This window comes from Netta rufina (assembly GCF_964035555.1).
Source record: "Netta rufina genome assembly, chromosome: 11".
In the NCBI taxonomy this organism is placed as follows: Eukaryota; Metazoa; Chordata; class Aves; order Anseriformes; family Anatidae; genus Netta; species Netta rufina.
The window spans coordinates 2519528-2547490 of NC_140134.1; the positions used below are offsets into that span (position 1 = coordinate 2519528).

Consider the following 27963-nt stretch of genomic DNA (forward strand, 5'->3'; position numbering starts at 1 on the left):
ATGCACAAATGGATACTGACATGGATCCTGCCAATTTTGCTCTACAGATCATACTTTTACATTATCTTTCTAATGGGCACTATATCTTTAGCTTGCAATGACATGACTCCAGAGCAAATGGCTACAAATGTGAACTGTTCCAGCCCTGAGCGACATACCAGAAGCTATGATTATATGGAAGGGGGGGATGTAAGAGTAAGAAGACTTTTCTGTCGAACTCAGTGGTATATGAGGATTGATAAGCGAGGCAAAGTAAAAGGGACAAGAGAAGCAAACAACAACTACAGTAAGTAATATCTTTGCTTTTCCTATTTGACTTCTAAGTTTTTAGGCATCATTGTTTCCCCATTCCTTGATTTACAGTAATTTCAAAAGAATTTTGTATAATGTACTGACCATTGTATAAGACAAGTTTTCCAATTAATCCTACAGCAGGACATTTGTTATTGATTTTGAGATGCGTCATTTTAAACACTACATTGTAGATCTGCTAATGTATTAGTTACAGCTGGTAACTATTAGCAAACAGAGCCTATTTTAACAAGTGAATTAGGTTGTAAGAATTAAAATGTATAACCACAAACTCTGCTCATAAAATACTTACGAAACATTAGGCCACGCTTATATAGTCCACAAACTACCTAAAAGTTCTGTATATTTGAGTTCACAATTAAAATATATGCAATACTAGAAAGTTCAATGGAAAGAATTATGTAAACTGTCTTGCAAAATCTTTTAGATAGCTTGCCAAGCCAGGAACAAAATCTATTATAGTTTCTGCAGTTCATTATTACAATGATCATGATGATGAAAAAATATTCTCTCCTCTTTCTTCCAAAAAGATGACTCATCTACAGAGAATGGACATATAATATTTTGCAAAGCTGTACCAAATACAACTTTTGAACTGGCAAAAGAATTGTTGTACTAATCTGTGTTTTTCACACATACACTATATAACTTCAATTTACAACTACTTGAAGGCATCAGTTTTACAATCACTATTCCTGACACTTTGGCTTTCATGTTATTACACATATACTGCATATTTAGAGAAATATGACAAACTTTAAAAGACTTTATTATATATATATATATTTTTTTTTAAATATAACAAAAATACTTAAGATTATATTGCATGTTTCAAAACAAAATTAGAAGGAAAAAGTGCCAGAGACTTGCTGGTCTAGTGTTTATAGTCATCTGAAAGATCAAACCTTTTCCAAAGATGCTATTAAATACAGTTTTAATATAGGTTGCATGTCATTGTATTTTTTAATAACAGCAGCGAAATATAAATAAAAAGTAAACTTCAAGAACTGTTCTTAGTGTGATTCAGCTTTCAGCTGAAGTTGACTGCATATTTTCTGTAAAAATAGCACTCCTCCATGTTAAGCACCTAGATAGTGAGCTTCGAAGTTTATTTCTTTACTTCATGATTACATTAAGTATTTGACAACTTATGTGGCTAAAACTTCATTGATTAATGTTACCATTTCTTTTGAAATTTGTTTCCATATGTCTCCTTTCTTTCTACTCTATTACGTAGTGCAAACCCTATTGCTCTGAAAGACAACACATGGCCAGCAGCCAAATGAATTATTTGGTCCATATTCAAGAAGACTCCCATTGAGTTTCAGGAAAACATTGTTACAATAGAGATCCATAGGGGTAGTTTGGAAGTGAATGTTGCTCCCACAAAAATAACTGGAAAAAACTATTGAAGTAATTTCTTCTGAGTTTTCGCATATAAGTGAATATCCTCTGTGCCCATTTTTTTTTTCCTGTTATTATTTACAAACAAATACTTTGAAAAGATTGTGGCAGTATATAGAGCTGAACAATTTCATACATTTGCTCTTTTGCGGTTCCATGCTACTAAACTAAGAACTTGGTTAGTAATTTAGCATTATTTCAAATTCAAGTTTCTCAATTCTCTGCAGGATTCCATGTTGCTGAAGCACACTAATGATACCCTGAAATGTTCTGTAGTAAAACCACTAGAGAATATCAGATCATCTTGCACTAAAGGCAAACCATTTTCTTGTAGAGTTTTCTGAGCACTTTATTAAAATTTACTGATATATTTTTTTTTTTTTGCCATCATGAATTATAGAAACACAACCTTGAGTCATTAAACCCTTACATATATATTGCAGAGAAAAAAAAAAAAAAAAAACAAAAACAAACAAACAAAAAAAAAACTTTGAACACTTTCTGGTAAATGTAAAGCAAATCAGGAGAAAAATAACAATCAATACTCGAAGGGTTTATCTGGTAACTGAGATACACTACAATGAAATGTCTCCATTAAATTTAACTAAAGTATATGGGAAAACTCCCACCATCTTAAACTTAGGTCTCTTGCTTGAATTTAGCAATTCTACATTAGGAAATAATGCTTTTGTTGGATAAGCAGAATAGGGAAATATAAGCAAAAGAAACTTGAAAAATGAGAACACATTCTCAGAGAAACTCAAAACTATCATAAAAAAACACAACATTTTTTGTCATATCCTCTAATCAACAAAATATGTAAAAGGCCTTTTTGAAGATGTGTTTATGGTTCTATACTAAAATACACTTAACAAAAGTGGTATGAGGGGGGAAAAAAGACACTAACCTGCTTTCCCTATTTTTTTTTTTTTAAACATTAGAAGACTAAACTGGATATTTTTATCCAGGGCTTCTGAAAATCAACATTTAAAAATTATATCCATTACTAAGATGGATCAATTTGTGTGTTCAAGCATTCTTGTTCTGTGAACTTCAGTTCTGGAAGTTTTACATCAGTAAAATGTAAATTAAACCTGTTTCACAGGATTGAATCCCAGAACAGTTGCAGCAAAATTGATCAACACAGTATGAAAAACACTGCTCTTATTAGGAGTATCTTCATATTTTATCCTAGTTTTCCACTAATAAGTTCCATTTTGTATCGTTTACATGTGTTACTAAAATAAAAACATGAAAAAAATCACATTTTTAACCATAACGACTTCATAAAAGAAGCTGCACTGACAGTCTTGCAGACAGAGTACATTACTTGTTTTCAGCCCATGAATTGTGAAACAATTTTCACAATTAGAAATGTCTGTAAAATGATAGACTCATCATTCTACATCATAATCTTGGCAAGTGCCAAAAATTTGCAGAGTTTGTCTCATCAGTCAGAACCACGAATATAAGAATGCAAAGATAGTGAGAAATTAAAGTCTTTGTGTTCTAAACTTCTCTATTAAGTTACGGAATAAATATATATGTATACATATTTTATAGATATCTTATAAAGGTAACACCTGAAAAAAATCTTAAGATGCTAATTTAAGAGCCACTGTATTAAATGTATATGGACTGAAATTCTCAAACTTAATACTGGAAGAAATCTTTACTGATTGTAATTAACCTGTATTCATCATACACTTGTTTAAAAATACAATAGAAGTTAACTGTTTTGCCCAAAAAAAGTGTGTACTGTGTCAATAAAAGCAAATTGATGAGTCCTGTTTACAACAGTGATGACCTCATTAGTTACCCAAAGAAAATTATTCTGTGCACATTTCAAAAAGCAGTAGAGCCTTCTGGTGAACACAAAACTGATATAATACAATAGTAAAATAAACAAATAACTCAAGAGTAAACAAAGCAAATTTCCAATAAGCAGAGGAAATCTCCTTGCACCTGATAGAAACAGCTCTGCTTTCAGTCTGAAAACTAAAATGTAGAGTGAGAATTGCCACACACTGAAAAACTAAAACAAGAAGCCAAGCAGCCAAGATACAAGGCCATCCAGAAAAATCTGTCATTACTCATAACACCTTTTTTCTTTGACAATCACTTCTTATACCTTGTCCACACATAAACTATTGGCTTTTTATTCAAAAGTAAATTTTGTATCTTGTTCACATAACATAATCTAAGTTAGCACACAAAACAGACTTCCAAAATTCATGATTGTAAGAAGAGTGCCTGAGCAGATCATGAAGATACTATGGCATTTTGTTAATTCTCTGTCTCTGACAAAAAATAAATCTCTCCATATTGCTGCTTAGCTTTTAATTCCATTTTGCGTGTGAACTGAATTTCACATGAATTATTTGGTTTTGTTCCGGAAAAAGGAAAGCAAAAATCAGAGTTTATTTTGCTTCTATCTGAGAGGATTTAAAACTACAACTGGATGATGCATTTAGGACTTTCCATGCTCTGTTGCCTTTGGAATCTCATTTTAAAGACTTCAAAGGGCCTCTTAGTTACAAGAAAAGCCTTCCTGGAACCTGAATCCTAACATGTCTGATCCTATCATATTCCATGTGTGCTCTAAACCCAGAAAGTGCCTATTTCTTCCTCTTCTCAGTGGAGACAGCCAACCAAAAATATAAGAAAATAAAAGATAGCCTAGTGACATCTTGGCACAAAATGGGCTGAAATCTTGGAATAAAGTTCTTTTGAAAACTACTTCTCTTTTGATCAAAATCCAACAAATAAGTGTTCAGCATCATTAAATGAACTCTAATTCAGTTTTGTTCAAACAAACCGTAAACTGCTAACAAAATGCAGTTTATATGCATCTTAGTGGTTAAATATTCAAACCTTCTTAGAAATCAAAAGTACTTCCAATAGCATTTTATATATACTTCTTAGGAAAAAACAGATGTCAGGCTACGTATGCTATGCTGTTGCACCAAATTTTATTTCTGTTGTTTATATGCACCAAATTTTATTTCTGTTGTTTATATACACATTAAATAAAGGAGCAAGAAGATAAAATATTTGAAAATTAGGTAACTCAAGGCAGGTATTGATGCACTAGATTCAATTAAGTGTTAGCAAGCTCCAGCTGTAAAGCCTGACTCTGCAGCTGCATTCTTGATTTTTCAAGAGTTTGTTGGTTCAGCCAATGAATTGGCCTAAGTAGAAGACAAACCCACACTAAAGTGAAAGTGCTTTTGCTTCACTGCTAATCTTTTCAATCATTAGAATAGAAAGAGATTTTGTTCAAATGACAACATATACATAGCTTCCAATAACAGCCAACATGGCCAATGATGACATTCTCTCATACAGGGGATTAATTAGATCTAAATATAACAGATTTCCCTACTCTTTCCCTATCTCTAGTTCTTTGTCTAGCACTGGTGGTAATTACTAGCCCCTCAAGTTTGAACCTGCAGAAGAGACACTGTCTATTCCTTGCCCATATCTTACCACAAATCCCAGCTTTTCACCATCAATTGCTGCTGAAGATGGTTAAGTTTAAGCAAAGATATTTACTGAAGCAGCTGGGGCATGGCTGTCTTCCTGCTTTTACTGACTTGTTTGATAACAGTAGCCTCTGGGGGAAGTGAGGAGAAGAAAGGAGGGAATTAAGTCAAACTAGCAGCAAGCAAGATTCTTGAGAGCTCACTTATCAATGCCCAGACCAGAGTTCAACTGACATTGTGCCATGAAACACACTAAAAAGTGTTAATTACTTCTGAATTTACCTCCTGAATCTCCATCACCTTGTCTTTGGTGTGGTATTTACCAGAGGAAAAATAGATGTGAAATCAGAACAGTAGCAGTTCATACTCAACATTCTTCTCACTCTGAACAGGAGGTGATTGCATAAGCTTTGTGAGGGGAGAATCAAGCCTCTGGGCTCGGGCACAGTCAGCAGCTTCAGAAGCTAGAATATACTGACAGGGCCATGTCTGTTTGTGCTTCAAAAGGATGAGCTGAGAGATGTGATTAGCAGAAAAAAAAATAGGTTGAGTTTACATACATTGTGCTTAAAATGATTCATGTGTCTTTGATACACCTTTATAATTCAGACGTGTATTGAATTTTTCTGAATCTCTCAATATTGAGATTTATCAGAAGTGAGAAATGTTACATTTTTATGGAACCATCAATTAAGTCTAGCAGCTGGCTGCATAAGGTGGTAATGAATATATTTAAAAAGATAAAAATGCAGTTTTTCACCCCCACATTTTCCTACACTATTTAAAATTTATCAATGAAAAAAACCAAACAAACAAAAACAAAACACACACACACAAACAAACAGTATTGTATCACTAAGCATGTTATTGCTCCATCCTGAAGAAAATTTGCTGAAGTAGCCCTGACCTGAGACTCAAGAGACTTGAGGCTAATCCAAGTTTTTAAGCAACTTGCTTACAGACTCTGGGAAAATTCTTCAACCTCTCTGGGTCTCTACAAAAGACAAATTACACACCCCTATGTTAAGAGCTTCAAAAATGATTAGTGAAAAAAATTCCTAGCCTACAAAAGAATTGTGTGCTAATGTTCTAGACATTAAATACTTTTATTATAGAATATTGACTAATAGAATATTAATTAACTAAAATAAACAAAGGCAACAGCTAGACAGAAAAACACAGAACTCAAATCTTAATGAAGCAATTTTCCATGTAGATAAAAAGATTTTGGTAGACAATTCCTTATACAGCCTTTCTTACAACACAAAACCAAACTCCAGACACATCCCTTCACAGCTTCTAGCTTTCTGTATTGTTTGAGTATCTGAAAGCGAATTTTTTTTTTTTATTATTATTATTTTTTACATTTCTAGGATTCTGGAATACTATGCAAAGCTGATTTATCCCCCTACATCTTTCTTAAAGCTCAGGAAGATCAAGACATCCTAAATCATGTAATTATACCATTCCACACTGCAAGATATACCAGCTAGCAGTATATTTTGGAATGTTTTCTTCATTAAAACAGAAGAAGTTTAGGCAAATGAAGGCTGTTACTCTCCTTGGGTGGCACACTGCTTTCATTACATAATTGGCTGTCTATGACTATATTTGGCAACTGTATTTCAATTGTCTTTTTTGACCTTTGACTTTATTTTTACTTCTGGATATGAGCTGATGGAAAGGTCAAGTTAGCCTCCTGGTGTATGTAATTTAGAAACAGTACTAAGGAAAAGTTAACAGTGAAGATTCCTATGACAATAACAGAGGCTAACAATCATAGCACTGAATTGTCACACTTTAAAGCTTTCATAACACATGACATCATTTATACAAATGGAAAAAATTCTTTGTAACAATTGGTGTTGAAAAGTTGGAAATGGATATTCACAGATGTGGCCCACAACTTCGTGAAAACACACACAAAAAAGTAATAAAAATACCAATGCAATCAATACATTCTCTTGACTGTTATTTAGCTTTGGAAACAAATAACAAGATGAGGATTAAATCATAGTGGGATTTGTTTACAGTATACACACACTGTTTATGACCTGAACATTTTATCAACAGAACACTGAAATGTTCTAAAACAGGCTGAATCAGACAAAGAGACGAGTAAATCCAAGTTAGCATCAGAAGAACTATTTCAATTAATTCCAAGTGAATACTTGCTCTTATGAAGTTATAGCAGGAATCTGACAATTCAAACTAAAAACAACAGGCTGAAATGATAAAAGAATACAGATATTCAATTAAAAACACTGACAGCTTCCTACAAGATGTCATCTTTCAAATTTAACCACAGTCAGAACATGGACAGATCAATGAAAAACCATAAATGAAAACACAGATAACATGTCCATTTCATAGCACCAAAATAACTTCTAAAACAGGGGGAGCAACAAATATCACTCAAGTCCACCACTTCAACCAAAATATCTTGTGAATACCTCTATTACTTGTAGTTTTTTTTCTGAGTCTTGCGGCATTAGTACTTCAACCTTTAATAGCACATATGCCACGCCTAACTTCTATTTTTTGTAAGCTGCTTTGCTTTTTTTTAATGTATTAATAAACACTGGGAGGTGCTATAGACTAAAAAGATGATGATCAGACTTGTCCTTGGTCATTTTGACAAACAGGAATTTGTCTAACTAGAAAGCCACATCTTCAAAATAAAAGAAAGCCCATGCTAATATTTTCATTGATCATGTGTGCTAATTTTATAAGCTTTTATTATGACCTTTAAATGTCAAGTGTGATTTAATACTTCAATCAGAAGGGACTGTTTACAGTAAATACATGTAAATTGAGAAATTTTGACTCTTACAGACATAAATTATTATATGAACACACAGCTGAAGATACTAGTCAGAAAACTCACAGTCAACATCAGATCTTGGAAAGGTCGGATATGGATCTGGTCTGGGTCGAAGTCCCAGAGCTGCTCAGGTGTCATAGTTCTATGGGCTGTTTGCATGCACAGCTGTAAGCAATACAGTGACAAATGTAAAGTATCAAGTGCTTGTCAGGTGTGTGGAAGTGCCCACTACAGAAGCTTTCTGGCCCTTTTGAATAACAGGTACACACCGTTGTATGATGATGGTGGGTTTGAATTTGAGTGGCTTACATGAACTCTGAGAGGGACAATGGTCAGGCTTTCTAGCTAGCCATTGAGCCAATGGATTTGGTAGAAAATTGGGGTGTTCGCCAACTCAAGAGAAGGCAGCACAGAGCAGATTCCATTCACTCCCCCTGTAGCTTCTGCAGCAAGGGCTTTGTGAAAACAAGAGTTGTACTCCCTGACAGACACTCAGAAGGAAAATGGTAAAGATAACTGAATCCTAGGGAGTGCAGACAGTACTAATACAATTGGAGAGTACACCTTTCACCAGCAAAAGCAACTTCAGTTCCACCCTCCTAATTTATTTCCACCGGAACAGCTTAGGGGCTGCACGATGAAACAGAAATCCAAGCAACTGAGTCCTCATTGGTGAGATTTTACAGGGATTTAGGAAACAGCTATGTGAATCTAGTAATGAGATTCAAACAATGAGATTTGCTTGCTAGGGCTGCCTTACAAGCAAGTACAAAATCTTCCTCATCAACAGTCCGTCATGTTTGCTCATGGGGGGAAACTGCACCTGAGAAGCCTTCAACTCATCACAACCATATCACTTAGTATATTATCACAACCCCACATAAGGACAGTGACAAAGATGTTGGTCCACAGTGAGATTCACTATACCCTACCCAGCACTATTGCTTGTATTAGTTTAGCACAACTTACCAATATAATTCCATAGAAGTACAAAAAGAAAATCTCTACCACATAATAAACACCTGACATATGAGCTACAAGCATGACAAATAAACAATATTTGGGGACAGGGAATTGGTATTCAGCAAAAGAGGCTACGTGCAAATTAGCAGGTGACAAAAGTGATTATCCCATTTCAAGCAAGCTCCATTCTTCTAAATGAACCTTCTATTTCTTTAACTAAGCATGGAAATCCTGGCCAATATTTCCAACACAGATTTATAACCAAAACTGAAGAGAAGGTACATGAGACCCAGGGCAAGTGAGTATTTCTTTAGAAGACTCTAAGATACTGTACAAGTCAGAAAAAACTGACTTGTACAGTCAGAAAAAACAGGTTTTTTTTTCATAATTATGATTCCAAAAAAAATATTCATCCACTCAAGAAACAAATACTACCCCCTACCTCATCAGATAAGAAATGTAGAGAAAGCCATAAAGAGATCCGATGGGGGAGCCTTTTCCCTGTAACAAACCCCCCTTGCTCACTGTTAGCCTCTCCTTCCTTCCACTTACTCATGTAATCATGTTCAAAACACAGGTGTTTTGAACATTTTGCTCTCTTTCACATCCTGCCACCCCTACAGTAGCGGTACTCTGTTTTAGAGTGCTCCTATTCAGTCTAAGCAGTTTCAGCAGTCAAGAGACAAGTTTTCTTACTGAGGTTCTACAGTAAAAGGAGAAGAGGAGGCTCAGGGGTGACCTTATCGCTCTCTATGGGTACCTCAAGGGAGGCTGTAGCGAGGTGGGAGTTGGTCTATTCTCCCACGTGCCTGGTGACAGGACGAGGGGGAATGGGCTTAAGTTGCACCAGGGGAGTTTTAGGTTGGATATTAGGAAGATCTTTACTGAAAGGGTTGTTAGGCATTGGAATGGGCTGCCCAGGGAAGTGGTGGAGTCACCATCCCTGGAGGTCTTTAAAAGACGTTTAGATGTAGAGCTTAGGGGTATGGTTTAGTGGGGACTGCTAGCGTTAGGTCAGAGGTTGGACTCGATGATCTTGAGGTCTCTTCCAACCTAGAAATTCTGTGATTCTGTGATTCTGTAAAAGTGGTCTGGCATATTCCTCTACCTTACCGCCAATGTAACAGCCATACATTGGGTGAACTGGTGTTGGAGTTTGTAGTTAATATTCATTAGCTCAAAGGAAAACAAGTGTTACAAGAATTTTGAGTGTAAGCTAAGGAGAGCCTACATAAATTATAAACGGCAAGAATTCCAGGCTGCTTTCACATGTCCCTTTAAATGCATTTAATCTTGAGCAGCAAAAACAATACACCGTTAGTACAACTATTCTTCTAAATTATTGTACACCCATTTCAGTCAGAATGTTCAAATGAGCAAAATGGTGCTCAGGCTACTTGAATGTAAACATCAAATTAAAATTACTTAGTGTGCCTTCTATTCTGTCTGCTTCTCTGTGTGGCTTGAGAAATTCAGTCTATAATACTGCAAATAACTGTCATGCAACAAAATTAAAGAAAAAAAAAAAGATTGCCACATTTTTCTAGGAAACTATTACCACATCTTTCAAGGAAATCATGCTCTGCTAATTTTCTTAACTAAGTAATCCAGTGTTTTGAATTTGAATACATCTATTTTAATCATATTGTTTTAGGGCATGTTCTGAATGATTTAATTATGATTTCTAAAATGGCACTTTCATCCAAAAGGGACACTGGAAGCAAAACCGGTCTATACTAAGATGGTAAAACTAGCATCATTTAGACAAAACGCATGTGATTTTTCATATGACTCATGAAACAGCAGGCATAAAAATCCTAATTTAGTAAGGTGGTGAACAGCCTAGCTCTGATCCAACCAGACTATTTAAGAGGATGTGATGAGTTCCAGTGCCTATATCATTTAAGCACAAAATGATCTAGTGATAATGATGTATTTATGACAATTATTGTGGAGAAATTATTCAAAATTGTTTTAACATTTGGAATGTTATACATACCTATCTTGGGCAAGAGCAAAGTGAAAATTAATCCAATTTTTTCTTCTTATATAGCAAAATATTTTATAAATATGAGCAGGTATTATATACATACTTTCTCCTTTTCAGACAAGATCTGTAGACATCTCAAAGACAATTTTCTAAAAGTGATGACAAGCACTTGAGTGATATTTCAAGTTACATTTCCAAAAGGAATACTTAAGCCTAAACCTCACAGCATATATATATGGTACTTACATTTCTAAATTACTTCAGGTGATATTTTCAAAAGAGTGAAAGTAGACATTGTTATCCACTGAGACAAAATAAGTAATAAAACCTGCATTTCCTGGCCTCCTAATCACTTGCAAGTGACAATCTTGTATCCATAAGATATACTTATTATTATTTTTTTTTTAACCTGCTGGGGCTAAATTAAAATGCATGACTATCATTAAAACAAACAAACCTCTTTCCTTCCCTTTCCACCTCTTCACATTAGCTGTTCACTATTTGTTTGTATCTGTGATGCCCTTTTGTTTGTGGTATATGAGAAAATATAACAAACTTCAGTTTTGTACAAGGTACACAAGAAGGTAATTATGCTTGTTTCCTCAAAGAAAATTATGTGAATTCCAAAAATAGAATGTGTTCTCATCCCACTGTAGGCAAGGCAGGAAAATGCACAGTATTTCTGCCTGTATATAGCACTGTAAATACTGATGACCTTTGCTCACAACTTAGTATACTGTCTTATTCACACTTCAACAGTGCAGGTATGGATACTTTCAGATGACTTCAACTTAAGTGTAATTACTAGTTAAAGCTCCTGTTCCTAGGAGTTAGTTACAACTCCTAGAAAAAATTTACTTTATTCCAGCTCCAGACCCATCAGAGGGGGATGCTTCTTTTTTTGTTCTCCTCTTAGTCTCTGTTAGTTACCCCTGGCAAATTATGTATATGTCATCTATGGTGTGCTGCAGTTTATCTCATAGGTGGTATTGTACAAATAAAATAAAGTAAATAAAAAATACTGATTTAGTTTCTGTTGAGCTGTGCCATGTTTATTTCATTAATATAGGTTTCTGCCTAAAAAAAATATTCCTTTCTTAGTGTTTATGATATTTGATTGAAACATTCTCAACAATGCAGAGATGTAATCAACATGAGAAAGTAATTGTAGAGAAGTACAGCATTAACTCTCTTTTCAACATATAGTCAAGATATGGGTGTTCTACTCTTGCAGACATAATGATCAACTATAAAGAACTATCAATAACAGTCTAAATAGTTGCTTTTGAAAGTAGGAAAAAAAATTGCACAGCTGTGGAGGAGTTAAGTTACTCACTAGTGGAAAAGCTATCTATCCCTGTGATTCATCAGGAAAAGTTTGCTCAGGAGTTGAAAGACCCATATTAAGAAAGAGAAAAATACAGTCAGTTTGTAAAAGCCTGGCTCTATTGAAATCAGCAAGAGTTTTGATACTGATGCCTTCTAATGGACTGAGGAGTCAATCTGAAGGATGCCAAATAATAACTATTGCTTTTGCAAATCCACGTGCTTCTACTTTAAAATGGAGTTTCATAAAATTGGCAATACAGACTAGGCATAAAGAAAAATGAAATTCTTCTTCCACCATTAATACCATTAATCTCTTCTTGACTTTCAAGTCAGAATTACTTATCTAGCTTACCAACAGCTATCTCTATTATTCTACTGAAGGTACACGCTTAAGGGCACAGTACATCATAATACACCCAACTGATGATATTCAATTTGAAAAATATCTGGCTATAACTCCTCAAATATATGTTGAAAAGTATATTTCTGCATAGAAGATATAAATGGAAGTTTATACTAAGTTTTTGGACCTATATTAAAACCACAGGTCCACATATCTATACCAAGTAGAAACTGATTGGATTATTTACACTGAATAAATTTAACAGTAGAAATAATATAATCTATTTTTGTACACATCTTTTACAGTGTAACATTTGCATTCAGATATGAGTCATGTATACACTTATAGTCACGCAGGTGGCACAAAAGGAGCAAGTTAAGAACAGCAGTAGTACTTTGTTTCATTCTGTATGGTAAAAACAGACCTTCCTGGTCAATTTTGATACTATTTCTCCTGCTTCTTGTTGCAATACAGCTGAAGTCACAAATATTTTTAAAAAGAAAAGGTTTATTCACTACATTAAGTGCTTGGAATAGACATAATTGTTTCAGTCACAGCAAATAGCATAACAAATTCTTTACCAAGAACAAGAATTTATATATAATTTTAGAACGTATTAGTATGGTTACAGCCAAGCTCTGTGCTGGCATAATTTCATGGTCTTCAACTCAGTTCTAAAATTTCCTGTAGAGTTTAATATTACACAGTAACTTTTTCTTTTATGTTACAATCACTAGTAAGAGAAGAAATAATCTTCTCCTTACTTCATAAGGAGAAGAAACAATCATAAATACAATGCAGAAACAAAAAAAAAAAAAGACCTGTAAACCGAGTTTCATAAACACAAATTTATAAAATCTTAATGCAAATCATCCACTAAAGAAAAATTAAACTGAGGCAAACCCTTTATTTGTATGTATAGCTTCAGCTTCCCAGTTCACATCCTAATATTAAAAACCCACCAAGATTCATCTGAGTCCTCTTGCTCTATGAACCTATAGTAGAAATCTCTGCCATGTTACTCTGCTTCCTTACAGAGAACATTTTACTTTCCTTGCTTGAACAAGGTTCTTGTTTAAACCTATTAGCTGAAATGCATTTTCAAATATTTACATATTATAGGCCAGCTTCTTTTTAAAGTGGTCCATGTATTCTGGTACAGATTGCTTATGTATTACTTCTGTGGAGCTCACTAAACTTCAAGACATCGATACATATAAAAGCAAAATAAGAATTATGTAAATTGTCACAAAGAAATTAAAAAGTGAGGCATTCCCAAAGGCTGTTGTCTAAAGCTGTTATCAAATGCTTGAGTGGCATGAAATCTTCCATTTGTCTTAAGATCAAGAGAAAAGTATGTCTTAATGCTTATGCCAGTGACTGCACTGTAGTTTATCAAATTGGCTGTTTGATATTGTCACAGATGGAAATTTGGAATTCTACCAATATAATAATATGGCTGCCAGCATGAATCTGAATTTAAGATATTAAACATTTTAACAGACTGGTCATAGACAACTTTATTATCAGCAGTCACAAAATAGTGATATAGTATCCGTGTGCTGAGAGCCAAGAAAACTACTGCAGGCAAAGAGAAACTCACATCTTTCCTTCTGCAGTTCAGGGCCACAGAACATATTCCTTAGTTGGTAAAGAAATTGAAGTAGTTTCTATCCCATTTTAAATAGTTTTATGTAGTTTATTGAGAGACCACTGTTATGGCATAACAATTTTACTAATGTTTTAAAATTGAAGTTTTAGTTTAATTTCTGTCAAAGTGATTAAAGAATTTTTTTAAGGGACTTGATCACTAAGAGCTAGGTTTTTAAGGATGTTTCAGTAACAAAGGTGGAGTTTGGCAGTAGTACATTCATGAAAATCCTCCTTTTAAACTAGTCTGTAGGTGGGGCTATCTGAGGTAATGCAAAGGACGGCTGATAACGACACAAGGCAGCTTTCTAGCTTCATGGTTTCCATTTAATATATCCTTAACTGATCTAAACAATCATAATGTAATTGAAATAAAGGTAACTGCACTTGGCATATAACAATTAGAACAAAAGCAAGGGAAACTGTTTATATGTGTATATATATATATACTAACAAATAATGCATAATAAAAATGTGTTGTGCTTTAAAGATTTTTTTTTTCATATAATTTGGCTAAACCTATGCTCTGTTAACTGTTTAGTCTGCTAACTTTATTCCATTACATTTTACATTTTAGCTATGACCAATAAATTCTCTTCAGAAGATACTACTGTCACAACACCCTGGAATGTGTGCAGCCCTTAGTTCTTTCTTTCTACTTTTAAGGGTACAAGTAACTTCAACTAAAATTCTAGGACATTATTTACATGCAACACTTGAGAAGACCAAAGCACAGAAAGGCTGTGGACCTGTGACAGATGATGCTTATTACCTTCTATACTGTAATGAGCAATCCCAGTTGCTACTGGAATCAGGTTTCATGGCCACCACAAGTACTGTTATGACACAATTGTTCTGGAAAATAAGATCTGTCAGCATATTCTACTAAAATAAAAACAATTAGTTATATACCCAAAGTATCTGTATACAAACCAAGCCCATATCAGAATCTGACACAAACAGTATTCACCCTAGAAAATATTTACATGACACTAGCTGCATTTGTCTTCACACTTGCTTCATGATAATATGCACGTGAGCAAAACTTGGTAGATAATGCATAAGCATTTCTATCACCAAACTCAAAATGGTTACCACCTCATTTCCCTCTACATCCTAACATTTGAAGTCAAAGCTGAAAAGAAAAAAAGAAAAAAGATGGGTTTTGATGTGGCATCATAAAGCTAGAAGAGAACTAAAGATTAACGAGGAAAGTAAAACATTTATAAACATTTTATCATGTAAATAAAAACAGAGGTTTAAAAAATCTGCCTGTGTGTAAATCAATGGCAAATATCCTACTGATTTTCTTAGAGTCAGTTTTACATCTTACACAAAATTTTTGGACTGTTAAAATGGTGTGTAAATAGAAGTAAATTAATGATATCAGATTAAATAAAGACAAGGAGTTATTAAGCTACTTAGGAAAAAAAAAAAGGATTATTGGATAATTGATGTACATTTTGATCAATATACTAAGACAGGAAAATATCAGGTAAAAAAGCTATGAAAAAAAAAGATTTATTTATTGGAATTAGATTAGATGATCTGGATTAGATGAGATTAGATTAGATGGATTAAATTAGATGATCTGGTTGATCTGTATTTTGAGTTGTTTTTATTTATGTTTTTTTTTCATTTTCTCTTTCTGCTTGCTTAGTGTTCAGTGTTTGGTCTAATATTCCTTTTAAACATTCAACTAAAATCTAAACTATTTGTCAGCAGCAAACCAGAACGATTTGAGGGGCTATATCATATAAATATATGTCTAACAATGTTTTGAAGGCAGAAAGAATGAGCCAGATGGTTTTTATCACTTCCCACTCTGTGGTGCAGCAAGGGGTTAGGATGGTTTTCTTATCAGATTCTTACATTTTGTACCTTGAAAGGAATTATTTACTGCCTACTTGTGTTCTTGTAGACACTGTAATTGATGTATTTAGATGTCTGTTGTCAGCTATTCCTGCCCCAGGTAGCAAATCTGATTTAGAAATCTAACTAAAATGTATTCAATTGGGTAGTGCTTGCCCTACATTTTATAAAAGTACTTAGAGGAGGAAAAGATGTATCTATTCCAATAGGGATTGCAGTGTTTATGAATTAAATGCTCTCCTAACTGCATGAAACAAAATCTTACAGTTCGAACTTTAAAATCATCTAAATACATTTGCTCCTATGCCAGAGGCCCTTAAGTATAAAATTAAGCTCTGGAATACTGCAGCCAGCTTCTCTCTTGTGTGTTTACTTTCTCAATTTTATTTAAGTAATTCAGTTCCTAGCCGCATTGGGAAACATTTTCACTATTAAAAATGTATTTTAGTACAGTTCTAAATAATCCTGAAAAATAGGAAGGGAGTTTTGTCATTATTTGTCTCCAGCATCTAGCTACAGCACTCATTCTCCCAAGCCCATGTCAGTGGGCCAGAAAAGCTGCCACAGGAGCAGCTAGAGAAACTACATGATGCAGAACAAAACAGCTAGACCTTGAGGGTGATGGGATACTTCATTCAGAAAAAATGAGTTCAGAGCACAGTACCATGTTATGCTATCTTTACTACTGCCTGCAACCAGTTTATACCAGTAATAAGCTGTAATATCACATAAAATGCACTTGGAATTGAATTTATTCAGAACATAGAACAGATAACATATAATTCCATTTCTTATACACACAAAAGATATCTGAATATGGACCACATTTCTTAGAAAACCAGAAAAAAAAGTCTTCCACAGAAAAGACATGACTAATTTTATGACAACTATGATGCCTAACTCTACACAGGAAAGAGGTAAGGAAATTTAATTGCCTGTGGCACAGGAATAATATTAAGACACCATCTCTTTATTAGATAAAAATACTGGATAATAACAAATATTGAAGAACAAGGTAATTTATTTGTAGCTTTATTTTACAGAAAAATTTGGAGAGACCTGTGGCTCTGGTCTTATGTGAAATTTTCCAAATTTTAGATTATTAAAATAGTTGTAGGGACTGAAACTCTAAAACTGGGAAGTTTTGTACCACTAAATGAATGTATCTCATTTTGCTGTGAAAAGGTTAACCAGCAGTTTTACATACAGTTACACTATTCTGAAGCTAGATCCAAGAAATCTGCAAAACTGAGATAGATCATTTATTCTAGCGAAATTAGCACAACAGACTTAAGTAAGAGATATCACTGATTTGAGTTCGATTTGTTGTACACATTCAGCTCTAAACTATTAAATCATTAATTTTCATAGTGGTTTGAAACAGTTTTGTTTTTGTAAACAGGCTTATCACACTTTTTTCCATTTTTAATATCAGTAAATATTAATATTAATATCAATAAATATTAATACTTTAATAAAAGAGTGCTTTTTAAGATAGGGGATTAAGATTTGGATTTTATAGGACACTATTAATTCTAAATATATATATATATTTTTTCATTGTAACCATATGTTTAGCTCCATGGCAGTTTTTATTGAAGGGAAACAGTTTCCAGCAAAAATGAGAAATGACTATGTGCTATATGAGAAGCTGATCAAGAAAATATTTTTATGAAATGCACAGCAGAGATCAGCAAAAGTGACAGGTTCTAAATAAGTTTAACAAGAAATGCACAAGTGAATGACTGACTGGGACAGCATGTTATTCAGTTGTTGATACTATATCCTACTGTTCACATGTCAGACCTTTAAACTGAAATTTCCATAGTTTCACAATCTACTTTAGAGAAAATTGTCACACCCTTTTGGTTTTGAAGATCAAATCAACAGAAATATTGGAAAGACAGTGGTCCAAAGCACTAACGTTCCAAAGTGACATTTAGAGGAGAGGAGGCAATTTAGGGTCAGAATAGCTAAGATCAATTCTTCTTATTCTGTCATTTAGGATGAAAAAGGAAGCATTTGTTTTACAATCCTATCTAACCCACCAACATGAGCAGAAAGCCAACATGAAACCAAACCCAAACAATACAGTATAACAATGGAAAACACCCTTAGAAATTCTAAGCTATTTCTCTTCAGTTCTCTCTTCACCACAATATCGTTACTAAAATCCACACTACTCCACTACCGTATGTAGTGGAGGTAAGCTTTACTGCGTGTTGTAAAACAATGAACACTGCTTTACATTTATCAATCTGAACAGACATTTCAGTTCCCTACTCTATCTTCTCCCCTCTGTTCTGTTCTTATCTTACATGTTTTATGCTATCTTCATGGAATTATCAAGTCAGCAGTTTCTTTCAGATACCTTGACACAGCACAAATTCTGTAACTAACATAACTGTCAGCTGCTGAGTATCCCCAGGACAATGGCTTATTATGAAGTTGCTCTATCTAGCAATTAACTGTTTTAATCAGTTTTTAGTATTAACAGTGGAGAAATTTATGAACTGTATAATGTCAAGTAAGAAATCTTTAAAATAACCAATACATGAAAATCCAACAAAGTACAAAAATATTTCGATTAACTTCTGTTTAGCAATTAGTGCACTATTTTTATTAAGTATGTCTACTGTTCTTGTGCCCAATGAATTGCAAAACAAACAAACAAAATAATTAAACATCAGCCACTGATGCTTAACTAAACAGATGTTCTGCATGCAGGCTGTCTTATAAATAAATATTGCTTCTTGAGGATGCTTGACCTGAAAATACGTTGTATCAGGTCCTCTAGGAATACCTCTCCATTGTTGGTCATGCTTCCTCAGACAATTACAACTTTCCTGTCTGGAAATTACAAACGGGAGTGAAGCTGGAGTTTTAAGTGCTTTGGGTATTTGTCCATGGTATCCAGATGTCTGGCACCTCACTGAAGCAGTAGATTCAACCGTTCTACTGAAAGTCCTTGACAGGACTTTCACACTTTTACAGTCCTCTTCATACCTAGAGTGCTTCAGATAGTCTATGCATGCACAGCAAATGCATGCATGGAAACAGCACATAGACTTGAAATAACAGCTTTTTAGTCTTTCATACTTTCATATTGGTCTCTGCCATAAATAGCAACATAATTTACATGTGTTTACACCATAAAGTCCAGGTTCTGAGTATCATGCAGAGAAGCAGGAGCATTAAAGGGAAAAAAAAAAAAAAAAAAGTGATAATGAATGTATGGATGTATGTACCTGATAAGACATGTATGACACCTTGTTTTCTGTTACCGTAATTAATGGTATATTCAAAACATATATACAGACAGAAAACTCCTGAGTATGGAGGGACCAATCTCATCTCTGCTGTGAAAATTATTATGACATACACTTTTTACCTATTTTTTCTTACTAAGCATAAGAACATGTGTTCTATGAGGTACTGCCTCGGAAACTCTTTTACTCTCTTGTTAAGGAGAGTACAAAATACAAATGAAAATTTGACATTCTATCAATTGTAATTTAATAATGGGTGGATAGTAGAAAAAGACTTAAATATTACAATATCTCTTAAATCAATAGCTTTGTTTGTTGTGAATTTTTTACTGTTAGATTTGAGAGAGAATGAGCACAGAAATTGCTCTACCTGAAAACAAACTTTAAAACATATGTGTTTAAAAATATTACTGGGAACTAAAATAGTAAGCACAAACTAATGCTTTGCATATACACACATACATATATTTTTTTCTTTTAAGAAATACAAGGGGATAAATATTCTTGAAACCAGTAACTTGCAAAACTACACAATGAAACTACTCATTCACTTTCAGAAAACAAATACCAGTAGACTTCTCTGGAAAAACATTTCAAATGCAATAAGCCAGCTAATGTATTTACTGTGCTCCCTCACTGAATGCACACATGCACTAATAACACCATGAAAGTTTTCCAGAATTCTCAGTGCTTGACAATCATGATCTGTACTTTCTTGCTTTAAGAGGCACAAATATTAACTTATTAAATCCCAAATCAAAAGAACAAATTGCATTAAATACCATAAAATATCATCTTGTAAGCAATGACGAGAGCATTTTTCTTGGCCTTGAATCATCTCTCTAAAGGTCACTTGAATTCATAAATATGTACTCCAAATCTAATTAGAAACACAAGTCAGACATATTTTAGAAGTTTCATTTTGTTTTGACTTATTCTCCATCCAAGTTTTTTCTACCCCCTCTTTTTGTATTTGAGATTTCACGTACTTTATCTCAAGACAATCCTGCCTAGGAAAGGGTGTTTCACAAGCACATTCTTTGCAAGTGCTTAGCTGTCAGTGCCAGCCTCCTAACCCCTAAAAATCAGCAACAGAATGTTTTTTCCACTTCACTGCACAGAGAGGCCACAAGAAATAAAGTACTGCAAATATTAAAAAAAAAAAAAAAAAAAAAAAAAGATTAAAAAATGGTATTGGTATTTTAAAGCATTTAGAATATTTTAAAAATCAGTCTTAGGTATAATATGTTAGCTGGTTCCTTAAAAGGAAATGATAATAATATATAATAATAACTAGCTTCTGGACTTTTGATTTTACTTTTCTTTTGTTAAAAATCCCCATTTCCCTTTTTTCCAGCATTTAGAAGACTACAGAAGTCTTATTAGCAGTAGGAAAAAATTAACCTCTGTCTTGTAAGAAAGAATATCACATATTCATATATAATATACATGAAACATACGTACCCAACAGAACAGAAAAAAACACCCGGATGAAATTGCTGTTGGCCTTACTGAAAAATGTACTGAATGCCAAAATTTCTCTTTGTATTAATGTCTACAGAAATTCTGATACTAACAAATAGAAAAGTAGTGACCAGAAACATGAGACATCCAGAGGATATCAGCAACATATGAAACATTTAGAAACAACTCCAGCTGATGAGGGACTGAATACAGTATACTTTAAAAACTCCTCCTAAATCTTCCTGAACAATCTTATCACCCATCATACTGAGGCAGTTCCCTAGCATGTGAAAAGATATCTATCTAGCTCAGTAGTTTTGTTCTCTGTTCTTTTCCAAAGAAGCCCCAGGTGATTCAAAACAAAACTATCAAATACCACTGGCCCAGGAAAAATAAATAAATAAATAAATAAATAAAGATCTCACATGAGAATGCTCAATTTTGTATAATTGATATAGTAAAATGCCAATTTTTCCACATAAATTTCCAGCCCAAGGTACTGTCCTGTCCTCCAGGTCATAGTCATGAAGTCCGTAAGTACAACTGTCTAAAGCACTGAGAGAAACTGTCATTCTAGACCACAATGCCAGGAAACTCACCTAATTTATTATGCAATTGTTGCCAAAAAATTAAAAAAAAAAAAAAAATCTACCTACTAAAACTGCTGTGTCAACTTAAAGGGCTGCTTTGTGTCTTTTTTTTTTTTTTTTTTTCTCTTCTTTTTCTTCCCCTAACGTGTTTTATATCAACTATCTGATACTTCATTTTCCCCAAGTGGTTAAAAGACTGTTGCCAACACCCATAATCACCTTCTTCTAAAGAGAAATTATAGTCCATCTCAGCTGAGTGTCCTTTAAGTCCAGCATACAGAATTTCATCTCTCCAGGAAACTTCATTCACTTTGGGAATTTTAAGCTATACTGGATACACCGACCATACAACCATATAGAATTGTTTGGAATTTCATGCTGACTTAATAGAAATTACAGTTGTTTTCAGTTTTATATGCCCATTTTCTTTCTTTTTTTATTTTTTTTTTCTCTTTCTGGCTTTAATTTGATTTTTTCCCAGTTATTTCGTGGTGTATTCAAGTCTTCTTTTAATCCCCTTCTAAATTTTTACATGGATCCTTTAGAAAGTAAAAACTGAAAAACATAGTTTATATTTTCATTTTTATCTGATGATATATAAGACCTCTTTGTAGTTTGGCCATGTTGACTTCTCATCAGCAGCATCTTACCAATTTAAGCATATCTTTAAATAAATTCTGAATTTATTAAAATATCAAAAGAGTACTTAAATGGAATGATTTACATATAATAATCTTCTCTTTCCTATACTAGATTGGAGGCTTTTTTCCTTTTTCATGAATAGATATTGAAAGGATGAGAAGTTTTTACTTCAAAAGGAAGCATCTAAGAATGGACTTGATAAAATATGGCAGTGAATTGTATACTATTACATTGAGGTTATCCTTACAAGGTCTTCTGACTGTGCATTTTAGTTCGTCGTCATTTCTCTGAAGAATCTGATGCTACATAAACATTTAGAAACTGACAAAGATAAATCCCACATATAAGCCAGTTTAGTATTTTTTCTTTTTGTGTGGTGTATACCCTTTAGGTGTAAAAGTGCCTACAAATGTTACACAGCATAGTAGGTTTACTGGTTTACTTCTATTATCATTTTTCTGTGGATACAGATATTTACCTTCTACCAGTCAACCAGCTAACTACAATTAAGCATGAAGACTTAAAGGTCAGCTACACTGTTCATAGCAGAGGAGTAATGAAAGTAATACGTTTTCATTCATGTAAATTCATGTCTTAAGGGCAGTTGAAAGTGGTGTATTAGAAAAAACACTCTTTAGCTTTGGAGGGATTTGCTTGACTCAGGTTACCATCCTTGCAAAGCTGATAAAGCTAATCTTTAGAGTATACTGATATTTTGTTGGTAATTTTAAAACTATCAGTTACTCAGAATCAATCATCTTCCTGCATTTGTAGAAAAACAAGATTATTAGGTTACTTCCCAGTAAACTAAATGTCGTTACTGTTGAGTCCCATTAAAGACTTAATGGTACAGAATTTAAAAAAAAAAAAAAAAAAAAAAAAAAGAGAGAGAGAGAGAGATAAAAGGAGAGTTTAAAACAGAAGAAGAACAAAAGAAAACCTGAAAAGATCTCATAGAAAGATCTTATTCACAGACTTGGCTGAATGTAACAGTCAAAACTGTATTATGAAACGTATACACTAAGAATATAAGGATATAACCATATCAGCTCAGATCCAAATTTAATTTAGCCCCACATCCTGTTGGCAAGAATCCCCAGTAGCAGATAATACAGAACAGACAGAAGAAACAGGAAATATTGGTAGTTGACCAAACCTCTGGTTGAACAGAGTTATTACCTCTTGACACCTACTGACGTATTAGATTCCTATTTGAAAACAAACAAACAAACAAACAAACAAACAAACCTGTCTTTTTGCTATTATGTAATTTTTCTTGTAGTAACGGAGTATCAAGAACACATACAAAATAAAGACAGACCAATGCGATTACAGTGCCATATGGTGTAGTATAATGTGATATGTTGGCTTAATACAGATTCTGAATGAAAATTAAATGAGGAAGGACAAATCAAATCACTTTATTTTAGGGATTTTATATTTTATTCTTTTGTATATTCTCTAGCAATTCCCTGCTTTAGTGACAAAATTATTAATAATATAAAAGCTCATTTTTATATTTAAATACATTATGAAATTATAATTTGAAGAGACAGTGATTTCCATTATGCACATCTCTTTAACCTCAAAGTTTGTGTTGTGTTTAAATCAAGGAGTTTAGAAGTTTCACAGTGATAGTATCTTGTAAATAAGTATTAAAGATTCCTTTAACTATTTCATCAAAGAACTTGATGCATATCAAGTGCATAACAGGTCTAGAGGAATGGCTGGTTACCTTATGGATCTAGTATGTTCAGAAGCACCATGTAAAACAGTTAAACTAGTGAAAGCTCTGTCTGTATTAAATTTAATATTACTCAAATATTCTTCCTGGTGGGAGACCTTCAATACTAGATGAGAAATTTACATATGTGATACAAGAAATGCTGATACAGATAAACTAAAAAACTTCCAGTATACGACTTCTCAACCATAGAAATCTCTATAGCTTCTGTACATAAAGGAAATAAAGGAAAGCATTTTGACTTCATTTATGTACATGATGGCACTTTGTAATTAACAGAACAAGCGAGTTCCACACAAAATACTATATACTGAAAGATCACTGATGAAATTCTCAGTTAACATCAGCTATCACAGTTATAAATAACCATAATGTCATACTTTCCCCAAAGTTTCCTAGAAATATTTCAATTTCCTATATGCTTTTATTTAAAAATATAATTTATTGTAGTAGTTCTACATTTCTGAAATGAACAGAATTACTGAGGCAGAGACTCAAGACGAAGAAAAGGGGGCTTACAATATGCTGTCTTATTGCTAAGTAACTTGGGTCACATGCCTTAAAATAGAATGAGGAACTTAGTGATGATTCACTTGCAGATCAAGTAAGAAAGTGCATGTGAGATGCTGCTTGAGAGACCTAAATCACAAAAGTGCTTTGCTGAAAAGGGAAAAAATCACGGTAGTTTCTCCTTTGAGGATTGATTAAGACACAACAGAACAGAAGAGACATGATCTAGATCTGGGAACAGAAAAACAAGTACTTGCATTGCCTGTGATAGGCTAGAGCATTCTGTGAAGAGAATCACAAGTACACAAGCAATATTTCCACTGACCTCTTAATGGTCTCTTTTATTTGTCTTTAACTTTGCTAATAGTACAACGTTTTTTATGTTACATATATATTGGAGAGTTCATGTCAGAGAGAGTTTAGTTCCCTCACTAAAATTTATGGAAAGATGCACAGAGAACACCTTAGAAAAGTGGGATTAAAAGACCTAAAAACATCTTTGGATGAGAATAAAGCAGAAAAAACAAGTACCCCAAACCAAAATATAGTAATTTCTACAAGGAGTATGTCAACTTCCACTTCATTAAACAGAAAAAAAAAAATCTAAAATAATATAAAAATTCTAATAATAATATTGCTTTAGGCAAAAGCTTTTGGCATTTCGTTTTTAAAAGTAGTACTTTTTCTTACTTCTGTGACTTCAGGCAACAGCAGCTTACTGAAGGAAACTCAGTTCCTATTAGCATGATTTGTTTTACAAAGTTATTCTGAATCTTTCATTTTTTTAGTTCTGTATAAATAGAAAATTCAAACATAGACTTAAAAACAAACAAACAAACAAACAAACAAACAAAAAAAACAAAAAAAAACTCCTTAAGATAATGGCCAGCACAGGCAGAAGAACAAATGGATATAAACTGTTGCTGAAAAAATGCAGATTGCAAATTACTACAGAGTCTCTAGCCATTAAAATAAATCAAACTCTGGAACAGACTTTGGCGGAAACACTGGGGCAAAGAAATAACAACTCCAATTTAGTATTGGAAAAGTTTATGAAAAGAGAATTATCTGATGCAATTCCCAGGCTAGCAGAGCACTGGACTTGATGACCCAGAGATCCCATCCACTCTTATATTCTTTGTTTGGCTAGATGCAGATTTTCATCTGTTTTTCAGCCTCACTGTGGTTTCTCTAAAGAGAAATTTAAATGAAAGTTAATATAATTTTTGTAAGTTTCAGTTAGAAATTACCCTTTTTAAGAATTGTTGCTAGGCCTGCAGCAGAGTGGAACTTGTCAAGGAATTCTGAAAGCTTTACTTAAAGTTGGCTTAGCGTAAAGAAGTAAATGTGTTCAGAGAGATGAATGCCCAGCAGGGGACACACCAAGAGTAAGCAATAACAAGCTAGGACTGATCCATCAGTAATACCAAGGAAAAGGAAGAAGAGCAAAACGGAACAGAAGAGAAAGGAAAGGACAATAGGATATAGTAAAAAAATACAGGGAAAGAGAAATACCAGCAATATTCATGCCTTTAAAAACAAAACAAAACAAAAACAAACAAAACAAAACTAACCAAACGAAAACTAATTAATGAAAAAAAATATGATATGTCGTAGCTGTAATGAGTCAATAAAAAAGTGAAAGAGAAGGAAAGGAAATGTTTTGTTTGGAAGGAAGGTCATCTTTCAGGTGACCTTCTAAACTAACACCACTCTCTTTTGCTCCCCCTTCCACACAGGTATAATTATAAACTATTGCTTAAAACAAAAAAAAATAATTATACTTAAGCTTGAAGACAACCTGGCGTTCCTTAATACCATGTACCAACTCCCTGCCTTTTCTGTCTTTTTTGTTTGTTTTTTTTTTTAACCTAAATATATTTTTATATTGCAGGTAACTTATATGTATTGTAGGAACTATAGAAAGGTGTTGCAGATATACATCATCCAAGTGAAAATAAAGTAATTTATAGAAATTTGTAGAAAAACACCAAATGTCTTCTGTTTTTGAATAAATAAGTTCTTGGTGAAACTTTTAATTATTTTCAAATACAGGTAACTTTGCCATTTCTATCAGTCATAGAAGCATACAAAGGTCAAGCAAATACTTTATCTTATTTAAGTCACTATGGTCTGTTTTCTATCACTTGCAGGTTCTAAGGTTTACACTTGTTCAAGGCAGTGATACAGCTACATCAGTCTTCAAAATCAAGGCTTTACACAAATTCTATGAACCTTGATGGCTATGCTACATATATAATTCTTTCAAATGAATCCTGAGTATAATAAATTCTAAGATACAATGGTTCTTTGAAAATGTAAATGTTGTTTGTATTAACATGGCAATTTCAGTAGACATTTAAAATTTATCATGTAATTTTTAAGTGGCCGTATGCAGATGTGGTCTCATAAAGAAGATTTAAAAAATCTAGCCCTTTCTTCACATGAACAAATACATGTTTTTTCTGTTTTCTAAGAACTACTGATGTGGATATTCAATAAGCACAGAAGTATATTCATTTAAATAAATCTTATAAATTGACTAGAGAATTAACAGACATTTTACGGTCCTTACTGTGTAACTTTGCAGGTATTCTAGAAATCAGAACAGTGGCAGTTGGAATAGTGGCAATCAAAGGAGTGGAAAGTGAATACTTTCTAGCAATGAACAAGTCAGGAAGACTCTATGGAAAGGTATGGATGCTAAATTCTCTTCAGTTGTCTAACAATCATGCTGACTTTTCCAACAATGATCATGTACAATCTTTAAAGAAATGTATTTTTAGCTGTAGCACCTACAGCTTCATATGAAATAGTTTGTATAAAATACAGTTTGTATAAAATACATTTCTAACATCTTAAAATGTATCCAACACATACCCAACTTTCATGCCCACTTAAAAAATCAGGGATCAGAATTTGTATACTTTTTAAAAATGTGAAATATTAATGGGGAATGTACAAAGCTATAGTATCCAATACTCAGATTTCCAAAGCCAAAGTTTACTGAAGTAAAAGTTACATTTTCTGAAGTTACTTATACTTAACTAATATTACTACTAATATTATTATTTATTTAGCTTTCTTATTCAATTAATATATGTTAATAATATTAATATGTGGATTGTATGATGCATATTCTTCTCCCATCTTCCCCAATCTAATTATTGTATGATTCTTTTTAAGAAAGACATGTACTTACTTTACTCTAAATTATTTACTCTCAACAGAAAGTATGCAATGAGGATTGCAACTTCATAGAACTAATTGAAGAAAACCATTATAATACATATGCTTCTGCAAAATGGACACACAAAGGAAAAGAGATGTTTGTTACACTAAACCACAAAGGTGTTCCTATGAAAGGTAAAAAAACAAAGAAAGAACACAGAGCATCCCACTTTCTTCCTCTGGCAATATCCTAATAAAACATGATCTATAAAGAACTAGTTCCAGCAGGAAGATTATTTTTAAAGAAGACTATTTGACAAGGTATCAAGAGAGGCTGGAATACTACTGAGAAACTGAACAAGCTGGACTTGCGCATTTATGTTTATTTTTAAGAGACTACA

At 33.3% G+C, this 27963-nt stretch overlaps 1 protein-coding gene across 1 annotated transcript; it reads left to right on the forward strand.

The window, feature by feature from the left end:
* FGF7 (fibroblast growth factor 7) lies at positions 1–27816 on the forward strand (the record flags this gene model as incomplete). The annotated part of the gene is made up of 3 exons (XM_084293403.1): positions 1–286; positions 26982–27085; positions 27622–27816. The coding sequence occupies 3 exons, from the start codon at positions 1–3 to the stop codon at positions 27814–27816; spliced, it is 585 nt and encodes a 194-aa protein (XP_084149529.1).
* Positions 27817–27963: the final 147 nt, after the last annotated feature.